Source organism: Barbus barbus (assembly GCF_936440315.1).
Source record: "Barbus barbus genome assembly, chromosome: 30".
Classification (NCBI taxonomy): domain Eukaryota; kingdom Metazoa; phylum Chordata; class Actinopteri; order Cypriniformes; family Cyprinidae; genus Barbus; species Barbus barbus.
The window spans coordinates 2050441-2070106 of NC_136758.1; the positions used below are offsets into that span (position 1 = coordinate 2050441).

Genomic DNA, 19666 nt, shown 5'->3' on the forward strand with positions numbered 1-19666 from the left:
CGGCCTGCTGATCCACAAACCTGGTTATAGAGCTGTATGAAGTTTCCGAGCTGATGGGAGAGGATGCGCTGGCGGTCTGACAGACACAGCTGACGGCTGGGCTCCTCCAGACACATGTCCTGATGCAGGTTACTGCTGGCTCTCTTCAGAAAGCGAACCACCAGCTCCTGCAGAATCACACGGTCAACAGCACCCATCCCATCAGCACACAGTCTTTAGCACTCACATTGATAAAGTAGCTATAAAATAGACATATTAGACCAGTATCAAAGGTGCACAGACGTTCAGCGTTTCTGTAACACCACAACAAACATCAAATAAATCATGTTTGCTACAGATGAAAAGCCATCATTTACATGTTTGCTAGCTTGCTTTGATATACAACTGTGTGCTGCTATTATGAAGCACACATTTACATTTATGCATTTAGTCCAAAGCGACTTACAAAAGACTTACAAATGTGCATCATGGGATTGTTTTAGATAAGCTGGTAAAGATATGGGCTAGTAAACATGAAGGTTCCCCATCACCACTGTTCCTCTAAACAAGAACCTTCATAAGGCGCTTGTGCTGTTTCTTACTTGTTGGTTGTACATATGTGCCAGACAATGCATGTCAAATGACAAAAATCACACACACACACAAAAAAAACACTATGGAAAAAAAAACCCTAACAAATAGTAGTAAACATTAATGTAATATTAATACTTCGCACACATTAAAACATAAATAATTTTTATTTTTACAAACATTAAAATTACCATTACTGTTTATTTACTATTTACATGTAACATTTTTAGACCCTTTTATCATTTTGAGTGAGAGAAGTGTGGAAAAGCACTTTTTGTGAAACTCAAGCAGTAGCCAAGACCAAAAATCATGGATTCATGCATGTTTAGTGAATAAGCATGACCTGATAAAAATGTACGCTTTGAATGCATTTTTTTAAAGAAAAAAAAGCATCTGTAAAATGCATAAATGTAAGTGTAAATTCCCTCGCCGGATACTTGAGAAACTGATATAAAAAAAAAAAACGCATTATTTTATTTTGGGTGTGAGCAGCTGCGTTTAACCATGAAATGCCATAATCATAAAAATCCTAACTGAGACAGAATTCATATGCACATTCCACAACATATCAAAGTGTTGAAACTTTGCATGCATATTCTTGACTCTAAATGAGAGAGAGTCACAAAATATCAAGAACAAGGTCAAATTGACCCACAACATTAAATGACGGCTTTTATGGGGTGAACTAGCTCTTTTTTTAAATCATTTTATATCTGTCAGATACTACGCGAAGCAGATATTTCAATAAAACCAGACACGGTTTACCATCTGATCGTGCTCCTTCTGTGTCCAGGACGGGCCCATGTTGGCTCTGCTCTCGGCCAGCAGGCGCAGCTGCACACGGTGCAGGTAAGAGGAGAAGGCCATGCGTGCTTGAACTTTACTGCAGGAGGGAGGCATGAGAACAAAAAGTCATCAAATAAGACAGCAGAAGCAAGATGCAACCTATTTCCAGTTTAATACACAGAGACAACTAGAATGTAGCCCTTTGTAGGTTGATTCCTTTGAGAATATAAACACTGTGAAGCTGTTTGACCAGTATCAGATGAGGGAAGTGTTCAGGAAACGTCTCATTATTTGTAGTTATTTCTGTTACAAAGCTGAAATTACACACTTCATCTTTAATGTCTTCATGTTGTTTGGCTCCACTTTGAAAACTTGTGTAAATTACAGCATTCTGGGAAATTAAGTGTTTATTCATTTACAGTTAAATTGATAAAGTTTAATGACATGCATGTTTATGTGCATAAATGTATGCCAACATTTGTATAGGTCAGTCATAAATGAAAAAAAAAACTAAAACACTTCGAACTACACAAAGCAGTTATATAAATGTATTTGTAGGAATTAATTGCAGTGAAATTTCATCCTCCAAAGATTAGTATTACTGTATTTTTGACTTTAAAAATGTGGCCTTGATGAGCATAAGAGACTTGTTTAAAAATAAATAAATAAAAACATACTGATCCCAAACTTTTGAACGGTAGTGTAAGCATGTGCCAAAAATAAGTATTATACTGTTTAACACTGTCATATTCATAACACACTTGACAAAACATTGTCGGAGCTTATATGTTAATTAGGTGTAATCAGAAATATGCATCATAATTCAAATCAGTAATTCAAACAAAATAATCATCTGCATCTGCATTTCATTGGATCTGTACTTGTACTCTGCCTAATGACAATAAAGTTGAATCTAATCTAATCAAATGTTCAGTTTTCAGGCAGCGGGCACCAAGAATTTTCATTTTGGTGCATCACTGTTTCAATCCATTTTAAAGTGCCCCTATTATGGATTTTTGAAAATTACCTTTCATGCTTTGTGTAACACAGCAAGTGAATGAAAACATCCTGCAAAGTTTTAAATCTGATAGTGCACCGTGTATAAAGTTAGGCAGCGGCTATTTGCACTAAGTGTAAACAGCGATAGAGACTGAAGTGAAAATAGCATCTTTTCTTAGCGATGGATGCTATTTACACTAAGTGATTTTTTTATCATATGCATATCATTTTTTAGTGATATGCTATTTACAGTAAGTGCAAAAAGCTATAGATTCTATTTACACTATGTTAAAATAGCAATACGATACGCAATAATAACGTATTGAGTGTAAATTATAGTTTTACTTCAAATTATTAAATGGATGCCACCCTATTGGGACAATAAAGCCCTCCCTACACCTACCCTAACCCTACCCGATATTTATTTTCAACTTTTTGATCATTTCCTTAAATTTTAATTGAAAATAAAAGTTTTTCTGATGTGATCTGAAATTTCAAAAAGGGAGAATTTTTTTTTAACTCAGGTCGATTGTGTCAAAATGAGTATGACACGTTTAACTGTGCCCTGGAGCTGACGACAGCCATCCATCTTTTGTAATGTTGACTAGCCCAATCACACTTTGGTGGGCGGAGTTAGTGTAAATAGCCTCTGCCAACAAGGCGGGCTATTTGCACTTAGTGTAAATAGACACTCCGATAAAGTTATTGTCTCTCAAAAGAAAGAGTCGACTCTGAATCATTGAAATGAGTCGTTTTTAAAAGAATCCCGATGTTGACGTCAACATGAAACATTAGCATATTTCCCACCCACTCGTTGGTCTTTCAGGGGTTGGTCTGAATGAAAATGCTAATTCATTCTTTGCCACTAGGTGCCACTTTTGGAGCGGTTGTTGGGGACTCCCAAAACCAAAATATGAACCTTTCATTGCCCATAATAGGGGCACTTTAAATCTACTTCCTTAAAATGTCTTAAAATCCTTAAAATTCTAATTAAATTCTGCATCCTGTTTGCTGCCTCAATTCAAACTGGATGTGAATTCAAAGGCATTCTCAATCACTCTGACTGGTGCACAGCCCAGGTAAACACTGGCACCATGACAAACACACACAGAAAGGCTTTTTAAGAACACAAATTGCACAAACAACTCATGGCAGGTTGTTTCGGCGTACGGATGACGCGCACGTGCACCTCACCACTACCAAACATAACAACATTTGAGGCAGATCTGAGGGTAAGAAATACCCTCCACGCTGCTCCAACAACTGTGAGCTATTTACATGCACTGAATGATGAGAAGATAAGCAAGGAAAGTACGACGAAACGGAAAAGAAATGTTTCGGAAAAAGCCGTCACAGAAAAACAAAGATCTACTGTACTGTAACGGGCCCGGTCCCTTCCCGGCCCTGGCAGGCGCAAAGGAATTTCTACAAACTCAGACATGTCATTATAATTCCTCGCTCAAATTACAATTCAGCCTCTTGGACTGCGAGTCCAGAGGAAACTGGAATCTTTATTGCACTTTGGACAGGTGTATGTAATATTCATTAATGTCAGCGTATTAAAAGAGCAGGTCTAAATATTTGTGTAGGGCTATTGCATAACGTGCAGGGCGAGGGAATGTGTTTCAACTGCTTCCAGGACTCAAAATGTTAAAAAAAGGAAAGACAGTCTGACTCCAGCAATTAGGCGGCCAATAAGAGTGAGCCGTTATAACATACACAGAGGTCAGGGCTGATGAGCCGATTGGCCAGCGCGGGAGGAATCCGCTTCTTGTGTGAATGAGACTGTGAAAGTAGCAATGAAAACACGTGAAGGCACTGGATGAAAAGGACACCACGGCGCAGCCAGAGTCTCACTCTCAATCCCCAAGCTTCTTTAAGCAGGTCCAAGTGTGTGTGTGAGTGAGTGTGTGTGTGTGTGCGAGTGTGTGAGTGTGAGAGAATGTGTGTGAGTGTGTGCGAGTGTGTGTGCACGAGTGTGTGTGTGTGTGTGTGCGAGAGAATGTTGTTGGGAATTGAGAACTGATTCTTAGTCAGAACTGCTTCCGTCTCGTCAAGGACTACGTTCACAAGCGCACAAATAATGTGATTATTTCCGATAATCAGAGCAAGGACTTAATTGCTAATTATGATTTTTACATGTCAAGAGTAAAGCTCTTCACTCCTGTTTACATGCAATTTCCATAATTAGTATTATTCACTAAGAATTGTGGTTATTTATTTATTTATTATTCATGCCATTATTCACAAACCCCACTGCACAGCACAAATGATGAGCTCAGAAAGAGCAGGTGTGTTACTGGCTGCTGTTTTAATTTATTTACATCTAATGCAAAACACTTTTGTATGGTTGTATTCCATGCTCTGACCTTTTTGATTCTGTGTTTTTGTCCATCAGTGTACTACATTATGTTCATGTCACACAACGTCGACAACCTGAACTCTGTTTCCTCGGCTCCCCAGAAATGCGATGCTTTCTTCCCCGCCATCATTTCTAATCTGCGTATTATTACAGGTGTGTGTCACGTCATTCATGTACGTCAAGCTCAAGCGCACTTTGGTCAGAGAGGCATTGTACAAATAAGTACAAGCTCGCAAGGGAGGAATAAATAAAAGAAAGTGTTTTAAAGTTGTTGATTTTTAAGTTTAGGATGAAGTCAAGTAGTGTCGAAAGAGATGAGCTTTCAGTTGTATAGGCAATACTGCGATTAAGGTGTTTACATGCCTGTATATTTCGATTAAAATCGGCATACGCCACCTATGTTAATATGATTATGCTTGCTGCGATTATGAGCTTAATTGCATTATTTAGATCGAAGTATTGCTTTTACATGAGATAAAGTTTAATATTGGCAAAATCTCATTATAATCTAATTAAGAGGGTGCATGTAAATGCACTGAATGATACTGGAAGGAAATACTCCTGTCCTGCATGGCTACAGAATCCGCAGCGCAGGCAGGAGTAATACCGGGTTATATGAGTTGTGCGGTGCAACCGAATGCGATGAGAAAGCGTTATTCTGTGCCGTTCAGTCTATGTAAATAAATTGACAACACATCTGTCAAACCTGCATGACTTTCTTTATACTCTGGAACGTAAAAGAAGTTATTTTGAGAAGTATCGGTTTTTTTCCCATCCATTAAATCACCAAAATTGTGTGGTTACCAACATTCTTCAAAATATCTTTTGTTTTCCACTAAAGAAATGAAGAAATAACAGAATGACATGAGTGTGAATAAATGATGACATGATGATCACTTTTAGGCGATCTCTTTAACTTCAGAAAAGCACTGAGAAATGCAGAAAAAGACAAGAACAGGTTGCAGATATGTAGTCAAGATGGTAAGATGGTATGAGCTGACTCAGACATCTGATCAAACTCGGATCCTCTCCGAAAGTGTAAGGGCCAGCTCATTACCCATGATTCTGAGTGCCCACACTGACCTCAGGTCCCATCCTTGCTGGAGAATGTGGAGCAGGTTGACTTTGGGTTGTGAGGTTTGCTCCAGCGCAGTGTTTGTGTGGAGGTGAGGTGATTTCAGCTCCGTCTCTGCCTCCACCCCGTCCTCATTCTCACTCACGTGAGGGGACTGAGACGCTTTCAGACCTAAAACACACATCAGATATTATCATTTTAAAATACTACAGGACTAGTTGTTAGTTTTGAGGAGGTGATGTGCCATTTAACTTCTGTCATATACCACAACTAAAGCTTTCCCCGTTGTGCAGTCTGATGCACCTTCATTATGCATTTAAACTTTCTGTGTAAAAAGTGTTCAAGTGGCATCTCAATCAATAAGAAGAGTCTAATTGTGGAAAGGTATGGGGATGGCCACTGTAAAAACAGCATCAGGTAATCAAGCACTTTTATGTAATAAGGGGTTTATAAAAGTAAAAGATTTTTTTTTTAAATTTTCGTCAAACTTTTTTTTCTCTCTTGTATGGTTACTATTGATAAATCTGATGCATCCTAATTAAATTATTTAATTCATACTTACCTCAAACTTTTGAATGGTAGTATATTACTGTTTCAAAATTGTTTTCAACATTGATAACAATTTGAAAAGTTTACTGAGCATAAAATCAGTATAGGATGATTTCTGAAGGATCATGTGACAATGAAGACTCAAGATTCTGCTTTGCATCAAAGGAATAAATTACATTAAAATCTATATTTGAATAGAAACAGCTATTTTAAATTGTAATATTTCCCAATATTACAGTTTTTACTGTTTTTGATCAAATAAATGCAGCCTTGGTGAGCAGAAGAGATTTTTAATTAAGATTAAAACAATCTTAATTATTCCAAACTTTGTCTCAAATACAGACTTTCAATGATAAAATATGAATTAGGCATTTTAAAGCTATTATAATCTAAATAAAGAGCAAAATAACGTTAAACTATTTCAATATTTAATGAGTGAAAATGATTCACATCAGTTTTCACTCAAACTAGTTGTGAAATCATTATTTTCAAGACCAAAATGTAAACTTTTATAAAAGTTTGTTACATTAGTGTCAGAGCTTGAGATTAATATTTTACTGAACATAATTTCTGAGCAATAATTTGTGAAATTATGCAGAAAATATGATTTAATTGTGTATATTTAGGATACGCAAAATGCTAGCTATAAAACTGGACAAAATGCCATTTCTGCTATATAATGAATAGAGTTGTGGAAACCTGTTGTGGAAGTCAGAAAAAAGAAAAAGAAAAAGAAAAAACACTATGAAGACTATGATCTATGTGCATCAACTGCAGGACATTGGTGTAACCAAATAAATAAAATGTAAACTTATGAACTGGACAGAGTCAGAGATTGCAGATGATTTTTAGTAAATGCTCGTTACCAGATATGAGCTGTCTCTCAACGAATCATCCCCAGCACACATATCATGCAAACGCACCTGCTCGTCTTCTTCCGGCGGGGGCTCGTCTGGGTTTGCGCCTCTGCTTGCGCGCCTCCAGACTAAGAAGCTTCCTTTCGTATTGGACCACATGGTGCGTGTAGAAGGTCCCCACAACCAGCGAGATAGTATCTTTCATCCTGCTCCTGTGGAATAAAACACGGCAAAACAGACATTTATAACCTTTTGTGTTTGTTTGCATTCAGAGGTTGAAATTACAGGCACTAACCTCGATCGGGAGATCACAGATCTGAGAAACAAAGAGCAACAGATCATTTTAAACAAATGTAATTCTGGGAAAGCTATTCTGAAACATTCTAGAGAAAAACTCACATAAACTTGGCCATATTGGAGTTTAAAGGAACAGTTGATCCAAAAAAATTCAATTAGCTGAAAAACCCTGAAGCCATTCAAGATTAGGATGAGTGTGTTTCTTGATCAGGTTTGTAGAAATGTGTCTCTGCATCAGTGTCTCAGCAATGGATGCTCTGCAGTGAATGGGTGCCGTCAGAATGAGAGTCCAAACAGCTGATAAAAACATCACAATAATCCACACCACTCCAGTCCATCAGTTAACATCTGGAGAAGACAAAAGCTGTGTGTATGTAAAAAAAAAAAAAAAAAAAATTGTAATAATAATACATCAAGATGTTTTTAATCCATAATAAAGCTTTGTCCAGTGAAAAAGTGCATCTCCTGTTGTCTCTCACATAAAAATCCACACACATATTAGTTTGGAGCTGTTTTGGCTGGTAAACACTGCTTGATCTGTGCAGATTTCTCTCCTGATTCACACCAGAACACTTTTTCACTGGAGGAAGTGTTATTATGGATTAATTTTGGCCAGAAACAATGATTAAAAATGCCTTAAAGATGGATGTATTACACAAACACAGCTTTTGTCTTCTCCAGATGTTAACTGATGGACTGGAGTGGTGTGGATTATTGTGATGTTTTTATCAGCTGTTTGGACTCTCATTCTGACGGCACCCATTCACTGCAGAGCATCCATTGCTGAGACACTGATGCAGAGACACATTTCTACAAACCTGATCAAGAAAACTCATTTGCATCTTGGTTTGCCTGAGGGTGCGTAAATTTTTAGCTCATTTTGATTTTTGGGTGAACTATTCCTTTAAGGGCTCCTCCAAGAATAAGTAATTTTATCAGTGCACATAAGCCTTTGTATAACATACTCGCACTAAATATCAACAAAAAGCCCTCAGGCTGAAGATTCCTTAGATGAAGATCTTTCCAACCACGGCAGAAAGACTTACCTTCCATGGAAAAGTTTACTAGCCAACATGGCGTTCATAGACGTCTTGTATTCCAGATAACCACTGAAATAGAGATTCAGAGAGAGAGAAATAATTACAGACAGATTAATTACATAACAATTCCAAAGAAATTATGTGGTAAACAATCAGTCCTGTTGGTTTCAGCAGTGACTCTTATGCAAACGAGAAAGACACAAGCTGAATGAGAACATGATGTTTCTTACACTTTTCATTTGTGTAAAAACTGCGTACTGCTGAAACGAGAAAACAATGTCTGTTAGCTTTCCTCAACAACTGTCCTGCATGTTTATGACAAAACACAGGTAACGATGGGTTAGATGCTTTATGGTGGTTGGCTCTCCACAAGACTGCATCGGTGACGCCTGAGCAATATTACTTCGCTCTGCCTTCAAGCAGCTAGAATTAGCTCTATCCCGCTATGGGACAGTGCCTGCTTCTGAGCACATATTCAGCATGTCTTTAGGCAACGAGAATGAAATGTTCACACAAGGATGAGGTAGTAATTAAGCAAGCACTTGGGCCAATGCTAAATAAAGATCATTTAAAAAAACTTTCAAAAACCTGGTTTACAACCCACAGAAACCTGCACTAGTAATCTCTACGTTCATGTTTGCTTCAATCATTTTCAGCAGAATAATATGTAAATTATTATATATTATTATTATCATTTTGTTTTGATATAAGTAATAGTAAATATATAAAAAAAAGACATCATGTGGGACCAATTAGTTAAAGAACGGTCTGCTTCAAGTATTATTTGAATTATTTGAAAACAATTATTTCCTGTAACTTCTAATAGTTCAGGCCATTTTAGGATGTCTTTTTCCTCAAAAATAGCTTTGTTCCAGTGCAATTCAAATAGATACATACATAAACAGTTAGATTTATGTATGTATGTATTTATTTATTTATAATTAAATAAAATTCAAGCGTATCAATGATTTTGGCCACATCTATAGATGAGGGTTATTTTAGTATTACTTATAAGCTATTATACTTCTAAGTAATATTTTGAATATTTTGGCTTGTTCACAACAAGAATGATACAGTGATGATAACTATATTAGCGTCCACTCCCTAGCACAATAATGTTCTGTTTATTATAAGCACACGCTGCAGTTTTGTCGTCTGCCACTTTAAATGCTCAAGCTCTCAAGTCTGTCTTACAATGACAAAAAAAGGAATAATTCTGAAAGTGATTCCAAAAATATCTTTCCTCTGTGCTTATAGTGTTATACTTGTGGTTTGACTCCACTATTTTTTATTTTTATTTAGAAAGATTTTTATAACTATATCTTTATTGTTATTGTCATCATCCTTGGTGTGAATTAAATTTTATTTTAATATTTTCAGTTTTAATTTAAAATTTCAGTTTATTTTTTTATGTGTTTTTGTCATTTTATTAGTTTTTTAAAAATATATATTATATTCAGATTTCATTTATTTTGTATTTATTCAGTTTTAGTTATTTTTTTATATTTCCAATTTTAATACTTTAGTTAGTTACCAAGGCAACATTTCTCGGTTTCCTTTAAAGTTTTCATCTAATATTAATATTTTATTTTAATATTCCTAGTTTTATCTAGCAATAACAACCCTGCTGTAGATCTGGATGCCAAAAAAGTGTGACTCCATTGACCTGTTTTTATCCATATTTTACATGCACAATCTTCTTCGCCTGGCCTGCACATATTTTCTGAAATTCATCATGTTTGGTAATGATACCCACTCGTGCTTGTGGAGGGTAACCCATCTGTATTCAGAGGCAGAGCACACTGTCCCAATCAGGAGCGAGAGCACATGCATGAGTGAAGGAAATGATATCCGCGTGACTTGGCATCGCTGGAATCTCATTTTTTATTGCCCATCAAACATACTCATGCATAAAGCAGAAAGACGAAAGACTGAGACTGATTGCCCTGGTCTAAGCACATCTGGTGTTTGGAGGTATCTGATCTAACGGAGGGTGATCCCTGTAACCTGCTCACAGATGTTTCCTATCACAAGTAAGCGGTGTAATACTGCACCTGAACGTTATTTCATTCTAGGCTTCAATTGTGTTTATGTTAACATCCTTACTACACTGAATAATGGTGCAGGATTTACTTTGAAACAATCTTCCCTCAAAAATAGCATTTCACAAAGAATTTGTATTACTTATTAAGAAACAGCAACATCACATTTTGAATTAGAAAGACTGAACTAGTATTCTCTTGTCAAACTTACTCCAATAAACTCAAAAAACAGTGTAGAGCATTATTCTGGCTATTTTAGCCTTTAAGTTTATCAGTGAATGATGTTGAACAAAACAAATTAGATCATCTTTGTCTCTTAAAGAGGTCATGAACTGAGAAATCAAATTCACTTGATCTTCAGGTCAATGTACGATAAAAACCTCCTGTACGCTTCAGAACTCGAAACTTTTTCATTAGTTCAAAAACAGCTTTTATTGAATCCAAGCTAAGAAAACGACTCGTTTTGGAATTTGTCACATTATGATGTCATAGTGCGACGAAAGACCGCCTCTGCAGGAGAAACACTTGCTAACTTTATAAGGGACTACGCATGAAAATTAGCCAGTGTTGGCTAAATCTGGTGCATTTTACATATTGTATGTATTATTAATGTGCATTGTCCCTGATTAAATAAATGAAATGAAAGTGGACCTCAAAGAACATTATAAAATAACAAAAAATGCAGTTCATGAGCCCTTTAGCTAAACCACTGGGTGTACCACACTCTTAGTCCAGATGTCTAGCACTAAATTTGAGCATTTTATTTTTATTTTTCTACCTCAACACAGTCTCACCGAGGTCAAACTTCTGCCTTGTGCTGTAACAGACTTCAGATGATGCCAGCACTCGATTATTTGCTTTGCTGAACTTGTGAAGAGTGATCAGAGAGACTATTATAGCTTTTATTAATATTTTGAATGAGATTTTATTGTTATATTTTGTTATTTTAATAGTTAAAGTTTTAGTAGTTTTGTTGTGTTTTCATCATTTTTATTAGTTTCTAATACATTATTTCAGTTTTGGTTCTAGCTATTTTAGTACATCACGTTTAGCAATGAAAATGAGAAATGTTTCGGAAATATATATATATATATTATATTTCATTTAAAGCTTAGTTTACTTCAAGTAATGAAAGGTGGTTTATGGCTTAGTTTTAGTTAACTATAATCAGGGTTGGGAGGGTTACTTTTAAAATGTATACCGTTACAGTTACAAATTACTTCATTAAAAAAAGCATTCAGTAACGTAATCCAAGTACCACAAAATAAACGTAATCGGATTACTTTTGGATTACTTCAAATTACATATGTAAATAAAGTAAAAAAGCAAGTACTTTTATTTAACTATGGCTTTAAAATTAAAACTAATAAAAACTATCGTAAAACCTATTTGAAACTATTAAAAATCGTATCTTGTTTCACCATCTAGATATTACAGCCCATGTATATATAGCCTATATTTATATAAAAGGCTATGTAGACATCTAGTAGCTATACAGTTTAGTATTACAGTTTTATTAATTTTTTTTCTTCAACATGTACAAGTAAAAATAAATATACTTTATACACAAGATTAAAAATGTTAAAATAAGCCTACATGTCAAAATGCACCAGCAGGTGGTTCACGTGAGTCGGTATGTGTCAACAGATGTCAGTTATGTCAAAACACTAAACGCTAAATGTAACAAATGTAACCCTGATAGTATTCCCACTTTTTACAAAATGTAACTGTAATCTGAATACTTTGTTTTTTTGATGTAACAGTAACGGATTACAGTTACTCGATTTTTGTATCCTGATTCCGTAACGCCGTTACATGTATTCCGTTACTCCCCAAGCCTGACTATAATATAATAACCCTGAGTGTGGTGATCAGAAAGCGAGCCGGACGACCCTTTCTGAGCTCATTCCCGTTGAGGAGATCTGTGCAGACAGCAGCTGGTCATCCTCACACTCTTGTTAGACATGATTGCAGTGTCTGATTTAGTGACTGGCGGCTCAAGCTTGGCAACCAGCAGAGTTTTGGAGCGCATGTTGAGTTCCAGGTGATTTGACCTTATAGGTGAAGTCAGTATGATCTCAGGGTTGTAGAAAAACACAATACTCCAATCTTAAGATGACTCTGGCAACATACACACACCACAATTTCGGGAATCATTTAAACACAGAAGTGAATGTCCTAAATTACAACTCAACGTGTACAGATGGCTGACATTGTGATGCTTACAGTTTAAACCAGGGGTGCCCAATCCTGCTCCTGGCGATCGACTGTCCTGCAAAGTTCAGCTCCAACTCTAATCAAACACACCTGAAGCAACTAATTAAGGTCTTCAAGATTGCGTAAAAATGAAGGGCAGGTGTGTTTGATTAGAGTTGGAGCTGAACTTTGCAGGACAGTCGATCACCAGGAGCAGGATTGGGCACCCCTGGTTTAAACCATCTAATTAAGTTTAAACCTGTTAGCGATTTTTTTCACAAAAACAACATTACCAATCAGAGACATTCACATGCACAAACGTTTTGGTAAACCACCGTCAGTGAAGCACTGTTTTATTTCTGCTCATTAAACCACATGCTTTCTTAACTGCTGCTAGACCCCAGGACTGATGGGAGAAACCGAAGCGGAGAAAGACCAGATATCAGAGTCTGAGCATGAGTCACAGCACATTTCTCAAACAATCTGTCAGTATACAAAAGTAAATGAGTGACGACAGTGTGGACTGCAGTATTAAATTAACAAATTTTCACAGCTGCTTCGTCTATTTTGTTGAACAACAACAAGAATTATACAGCTGTAAATAATATTACACATACAGTATGAGAATATACATTACTAGGGCTGGGTAAAAATATAGAAAAAAATATTTTAATTGATTCTCATTTTTACGAAAAACAATAGCAATTCTTAAATCCCAAGAATCGATTAGTCGAGCCTGTTTTCAGTTAATGGACTGAACATTGAAGGGCACCTTCCATCCAATGTATCAGGCATGCGCCGGCTCTGGCAATAAGCATTGTGCTTTGGTACTTTTAATATGAAACAAAATCTCAGATTTAAAATTCTGTGTTTTATCTTTCTTCCCTCAAACATCATGTGATACTGAAGACTGAAGTAATTTATTGTTTGCATTATATAATAGCAGCCAAGAAACTTCTTTCAAAAAATATAAACTATTCCAAGCTTTTGCCGGTAGCATAAATCAATTCAACATTTTCTGATCTACAAATCATCGTTCTGTCCTTTCATTCTCTCACCTGTAAAGTTCCCAGGTGTCCGGAGTAGGAAAGATCCGAACAAACCCACCCCTCCTGTCATACTCCTCCTGTACCCTCCTCAGCACTTTCATCTGTCCAGGGGAGACAAGAAATCATGCTGTTCAATATCAAATATGACAGGAGCAGCCAAGAAGAAAGAGCATACATCAGCCTGCTATCTTCAAATAAATTCCTTAGCGTTTGGCTAAAGTCCAAATCACTGACCTCTTCTGCCGTCAGACTCAGCGTACTCTCCGCTAGCTTAGCGCCGGGTTTCTCTCTCTGAGCTTCTGAGTCGGCACTGTTGGCAGACGGCGGTCTCTGATGCTGAGGAAAAGAGTGTATTATTACAAAAATACTGTAGTGGCATCATCAGTGTTATTACAGCTCATAGAGTTCATACAGTCACTTTTGCAAAGGGTTCAAATATGCAGAGGATGCTGGAAAAGCGAAGGATGAGCAGGACCCGGAGGATTTTTCTGAAGAACAGCAGGCAGTTTAACTGTTCAGGGCTGCGTTTCCCAAAAGCATCATAAGCTCAAGTACATACATCATAGACCGATTGAAACCAATGGAGCTATGATCAACTTATGGGAATGCTTTTGGGAAACGTAGCCCGGAATGTTATGGAAGCCCATTTCTGCCACTGATTAAAAAATTAAAAAAGGTAATTGTGACTTTGTATCTCACAATTCTGACTTTTTTTATTGCAATTTTAAGTTTATTTCTCACAATTCTGAGATATAGAATTCTCAGAATTGAGATATTTAAACGTGCAATTGTAAGAAAATAGTCTTTTTTCCCCTCAGAATTGGAGAAAAGTAGTCAGAATTGTGAGAAAAAAAAGTCGCAATTATCTTGTTTTATTTTTTTAATCAGTGGCGGAAATGGGCTTCCATAGGTTGTCAATCACCCAGGTACACACAGTAATAAGAATCAAGGGTATGCTAACTTTTTAAAAGGTTAATTTATGTAAATGTAGTTATTTTGTCTTGTGGACTAAAAAGTAAATATGTGTCATGTGAAATTGCTCATTCAGGAAAATACTAAAAAAATAAATAGCATGACTTTTATAATAATCTCTTCTTTTATCAAAATTATTAACATTTTGCATATTCTATAAGGGATGCAATACTTGTCAAAAGTTTGTTAATGTTTAAAACGTCTTTTGAAGGTTCACTAAATGTTGTTGTCTGCTCATCGAGGCTGCATTTATGTGGTTAGAAATTCAATAAAAACAGAAATATTGTGAATATTATTGCAATTTAAAATAACAGTTTTGTATTATAATATATTTTAAAATGTAATTTACAGTATTTCTGTGATCAGAGCTGAATTTTCAGCATCATTAATAGTAAGAATACCTGACTAATCATTTTGAAATATGCTGACATAACTAGGAATAAGACCAGTTAAAAGACATTCTTCTATGTCATGTAGTAACATTATTCAGTTCTGAAGTCAGAAGAAATGGAGAGCAGTTTGTAGATTAAACTGTCCTCTGGCCATGGGGCAGATCTCACAGCTGGACTCTTCAGTCAGATTCACTAAATAATTACAACTAGAAAATTCAGTTGTGCTATAAAAACAGGGTATCAAACAACAGCACTCAAAGATTTCAATCAGCAGCATTCTGATTATTGCCACGTAAGCCTCAGTAGCACTCGAAACACAGAGTTTAAGGTATCAAGCTGGATCACATCACTCTACCCTGCGTCTAAAAAACCTCAGCGAATCGACAGCGAAATCAGCTCCTTAACATCTAGTTTGTTAACTGAGGAGAGCTGTGTCCCAAATCCACCATGGAATTCCCTAAATCCTTTTCATCAGATTGATATGAAACAGCTGCTCCAGACTCTGCCAGCCAGTTTGATGGGTTGCTGAGGAGTCCCACCCTCTTGAGGACCGACTGTGGGCCAAAAATTACAAGTCCATTATAAGCATTTGGAACCAATAACATGATCCAGTGACCAGCGTGAAACTCATGTGCCTGGCTGGTTGGTTGCTGGTTGCTGTCTCAATCTTATTCTTCTGGGCCAACTTTGCACATGCTTGTTCACCACACAACAAATGAAATCAAGAGATTTGATGAATGCCACTTGGCTGCTTGAAAAAGTGCTTCAAAGATCAGCTAGAAACATCACTAAAGAAGTCTTGAATGTGTTGGAGTTCAGCAATCATCAGATCCACTGGTATCCACATGAACACTGAATAAATCATAAAATAATAGCGCTAAGGCCCTTTTAAACTAAAAACGGTAACTATAAATATAACTGTAACAATAACTAGTGTCTACAGTTTTGTCGTTCGCCACTTTAAGTGCTCAAGCTCTTTAAAGCAGGATGGATTCTGATTGGCTGTCAATGTTTTTTATCGTTCATCAGCTAGAAAAAGAAAATCCTTCTGAAAGTGATTCCAATTATGTTTTTTGTCATTATTAGAAACCGCATTACTCATATAATTAAACCAATTATTAAACTTTTAGTTATAATTATCATCATATTATGAACTCATTCCAATTTTAGTAAGATACATAAAGACAGAATGAATATATTTATCCAAGACTAATGTGGCAAAAGCTTCAGCTTTCTGATCAAATCTTTTACCAAATCACTTAACAAATGTAAGTAAGTTGGTTAAAGATTTGATCAAAAAGGTCCAAAACACATTCATCTGGGTCCAAGAGAAAAAACTGTTCTCTATAATCGATTAAGTCTGTCTGGGCCCCCGGGGATCAGAGTGCCATCATCAAGTTTTCAACATCTTTAGACAGTAATCATAAATCATAAAGCACACAGTGATAATATTCTAATTACATTAGCACACCCTGTCCTAATTAAGTTATACCCCTGACACTGTCTTACACTGACACACCTGCATGATGAAACATGAAGGGTTCTCTTATTAAAAAACACTATAAGTTTGTCTAATGATCATCATGATTGTCCTAACAGTGCAGTTGTTTATCCTGTGTATCTACACCGAGGAAAACTATGTGAATAAGCTCAAAGTGTGGGTAATATTACCTGAGGTTTCTGCGGAGGATTCTTCATTCTTGAATCAATCCCAGCTCTGTCGGGACGCAGCTGTCGTAATAACGGATCCTGACACACAAAACCTAAGCACAAGAAACAGTTCCTGTTCAGACAAGAGTGTCCTTGATGAGGCTTAATACAATCTATTCATAATTAGCTTGGTTCTATCCATTCAGATGTGTGATGGAGTGTGTGTAAATAACAGACCAATACTGATCAAACAGTCAGAAAAAAGTAGATATCAAATCAAATCAAATGTTCCGTTTGATGTTAGAATCATACATTTTATATTACTGTTCAAAAATGTGCTCAGTTTTTAAAATACATTTCTTCAGCAAGGATGCATTAAATTGAACAAAAATGGCAATAAAAACATTTATAGACTGGAGTAATTATGCTGAAAATTAGGCTTTGGTCACAGAAATAAATTACATTTGTCAATATATTCACACAGAAAACAGCTATTTATTTTGTATTTTTTTTACAATATTACTGTTTTTTTTTACTGTATTTTTAAATGCAGCCTTGGTGAGCAAAAATCATACCGACCCCAAACTTTTGAACAGTAGTGTATGTGGTCATAAGCGTAAATTAAACAATTCACAATTTTTCACGACACCTCTGTTCCAAAACTTTTTGAGCTGCCTTGCATAAATACCGCCTAAATAATTATTTTGCTGCTTTTCATTACTTGATTTATTACTTAATTTATTACTACATATTAAAGCCATTAAAATATGCAATAACAACAACAACAACACAATTTTAAATGAACAAATTCACCACATAAATGTTTAAACATTAAACATTCAACAAAAGTATAGCAAAAGAATCTGTCGCCAGAATCGAAATCCTCAACTTTTACAAAGAATGAACAAATAGTCTTGAGTTGATCTGTGGCAGGACACCCACAAATGATGTCAAGTAATCATCAGAAATGTGGATCACAGACGCTGCCATAAAACCGAGAAAGATAAAATACTGCATGCGATCAACAAACGTCACTGTACAGAGATCAATCATTACAGTGAGCGTCAGATTTGGAGGTTTTGGAGTGGGGACAGCCTATTGCGTAAGCAGAACAAAACTTCGCCTTGAGCAATCATTATTTTCATGAGCGCTGCAGAGGTATTTTCTTCAGCCAAACTATGACAGTTCAATGACTCATGCAAGCGTCTAATGATCTGCTGACAGTTCCTTCATGTAAGTCATCTTATGCTAATGAACAGCGCCTGCGGGTAAATCTTTAACACTGTGCTTCTGATGCAGGGTAATTCATTGCTTTTCACACACATCACATTTGATCATCACACAGTTTGAAGGGTTGCAAGAATGTGACCCAAAAAACCACCAGCAGGCAACAATGCCCTATCAGTGGTCTGTGAGCAATATGGATTTAGTGAGAGACAGGAGACGCAGCGTGACCTCCTAGGGATGTAACGATGTTATCAATATTGCAATAGCAAAATTGTCTCAATATTATTGTGGTCATATGAAACGATAGGTCTTTGGGCAAAAAGTGTAGTTTTTAAAATACATTTGTTTTGGGCCATTATGCTTTGGCACAGTAACTTATCTGTCCAACAAAATAAAACCAAAAGCACAATATGGCTTAATCCCTTCATCAAGTCACTTCATGATCTGGTGTTTTCCGCGTCTCAGAACGGCTCCGTTCACACTGAATGAATGCAGTGAACTGGTTTACTTCACGTTCTGTGAGTTTAGAGCGCGCTTGGGAACGCAACAGCCACCAGTTATGCTTTATTTTCACGGCAGATGATTACAGCGTTTCACTAGATGTGTAGAGAGACGTGTTTCTGTAAGCCTGTTTTCACTGAAGCTGGAGTTTTCCTTCAAAATAAAAGCTCTACTGATGTTTCTGTCAAAATAAAAGCTTAAAGCGCAGTATGAATTACTGACAGCTAGCGGTTTAAATGCAGTCCAAACTCAAAATATCTCTTTCAAGTGTAGAAATTAGGAAAGAAGTGTTGTAATTTCCCTACCGTAGTGTAAATATACCTATTAAAATATTCATTTTCATTTATTTTGCTACTGTCATTATTATTATTCTATTCTAATTAGTCTGTCTTCCTAAAACAGCAGTGTGAATGTAATTTAGACAGAGTATATCACAAATAAAAACAGGGTTGAGTCCCCTTTAAAGTTCAGGTACAAGTCAATTCACTGACTTTTTTCTGAAGTTTTCTTAGTTAAGAAACATGGGTTGCAGCTCTTAATTTTGAACTCTCAAAGTGCATTAGATAGAATAATTTAACTTTAAAATGTTACATTTAATTTTTCCCAATTCTTCATTTGTCTTTTTTCTTTTAAAATAGCACAATATTGTATCGTGAGGTTTTGATATTGTTACATCCCTATGAAATACCCATCTTATTTTCTCCCTTTTCTTTCCATTTTCATTTTTGTAGATTTTGTGTTTTATGACGTAATACATTATTTATTTATTTTTATGAAAAATGGTGGTAATCATGAATCCATAAAACTTAAACGATTTAATTAAGCTTTTAAATTGTAAACAAATTAAATTTGAACAATTCCTTTAATTTTTGGTGAAGTGCTGCACAAAAAAGGTTTATGGTTTAAATTAAAACATGAATAAAAATTTTATGATATTCCGTAAAAAAAACTTTTAACTGTATTATTATTATTATTGTCATTATTACTTTGAGAAATACATTCTACTGTACAACAGTAACATATTTCTGTCATCATTTCTTCAAGTTTTATTCATAATTTCATAATGAATGCTTGAGATGTTTGCCCCATTCACCATATTGAG

General features: G+C 35.9%; 1 protein-coding gene across 2 annotated transcripts in view; it reads right to left on the reverse strand.

Annotated features, from left to right (window-relative positions):
• ttll5 (tubulin tyrosine ligase-like family, member 5) overlaps positions 1-19666 on the reverse strand; it is a 126462-nt gene that overhangs the window by 68958 nt on the left and 37838 nt on the right. For both annotated transcript variants that reach the window (XM_079386449.1, XM_079386448.1), the window contains exons 15-23: positions 16858-16949; positions 14057-14158; positions 13832-13923; positions 8542-8604; positions 7494-7514; positions 7265-7410; positions 5801-5963; positions 1336-1453; positions 21-167 (exon numbers count right to left, since the gene is read on the reverse strand). In XM_079386449.1, coding sequence (XP_079242575.1) covers positions 21-167; positions 1336-1453; positions 5801-5963; positions 7265-7410; positions 7494-7514; positions 8542-8604; positions 13832-13923; positions 14057-14158; positions 16858-16949 — 944 coding nt within the window. The remainder of the gene's footprint in view (positions 1-20; positions 168-1335; positions 1454-5800; positions 5964-7264; positions 7411-7493; positions 7515-8541; positions 8605-13831; positions 13924-14056; positions 14159-16857; positions 16950-19666) is intronic.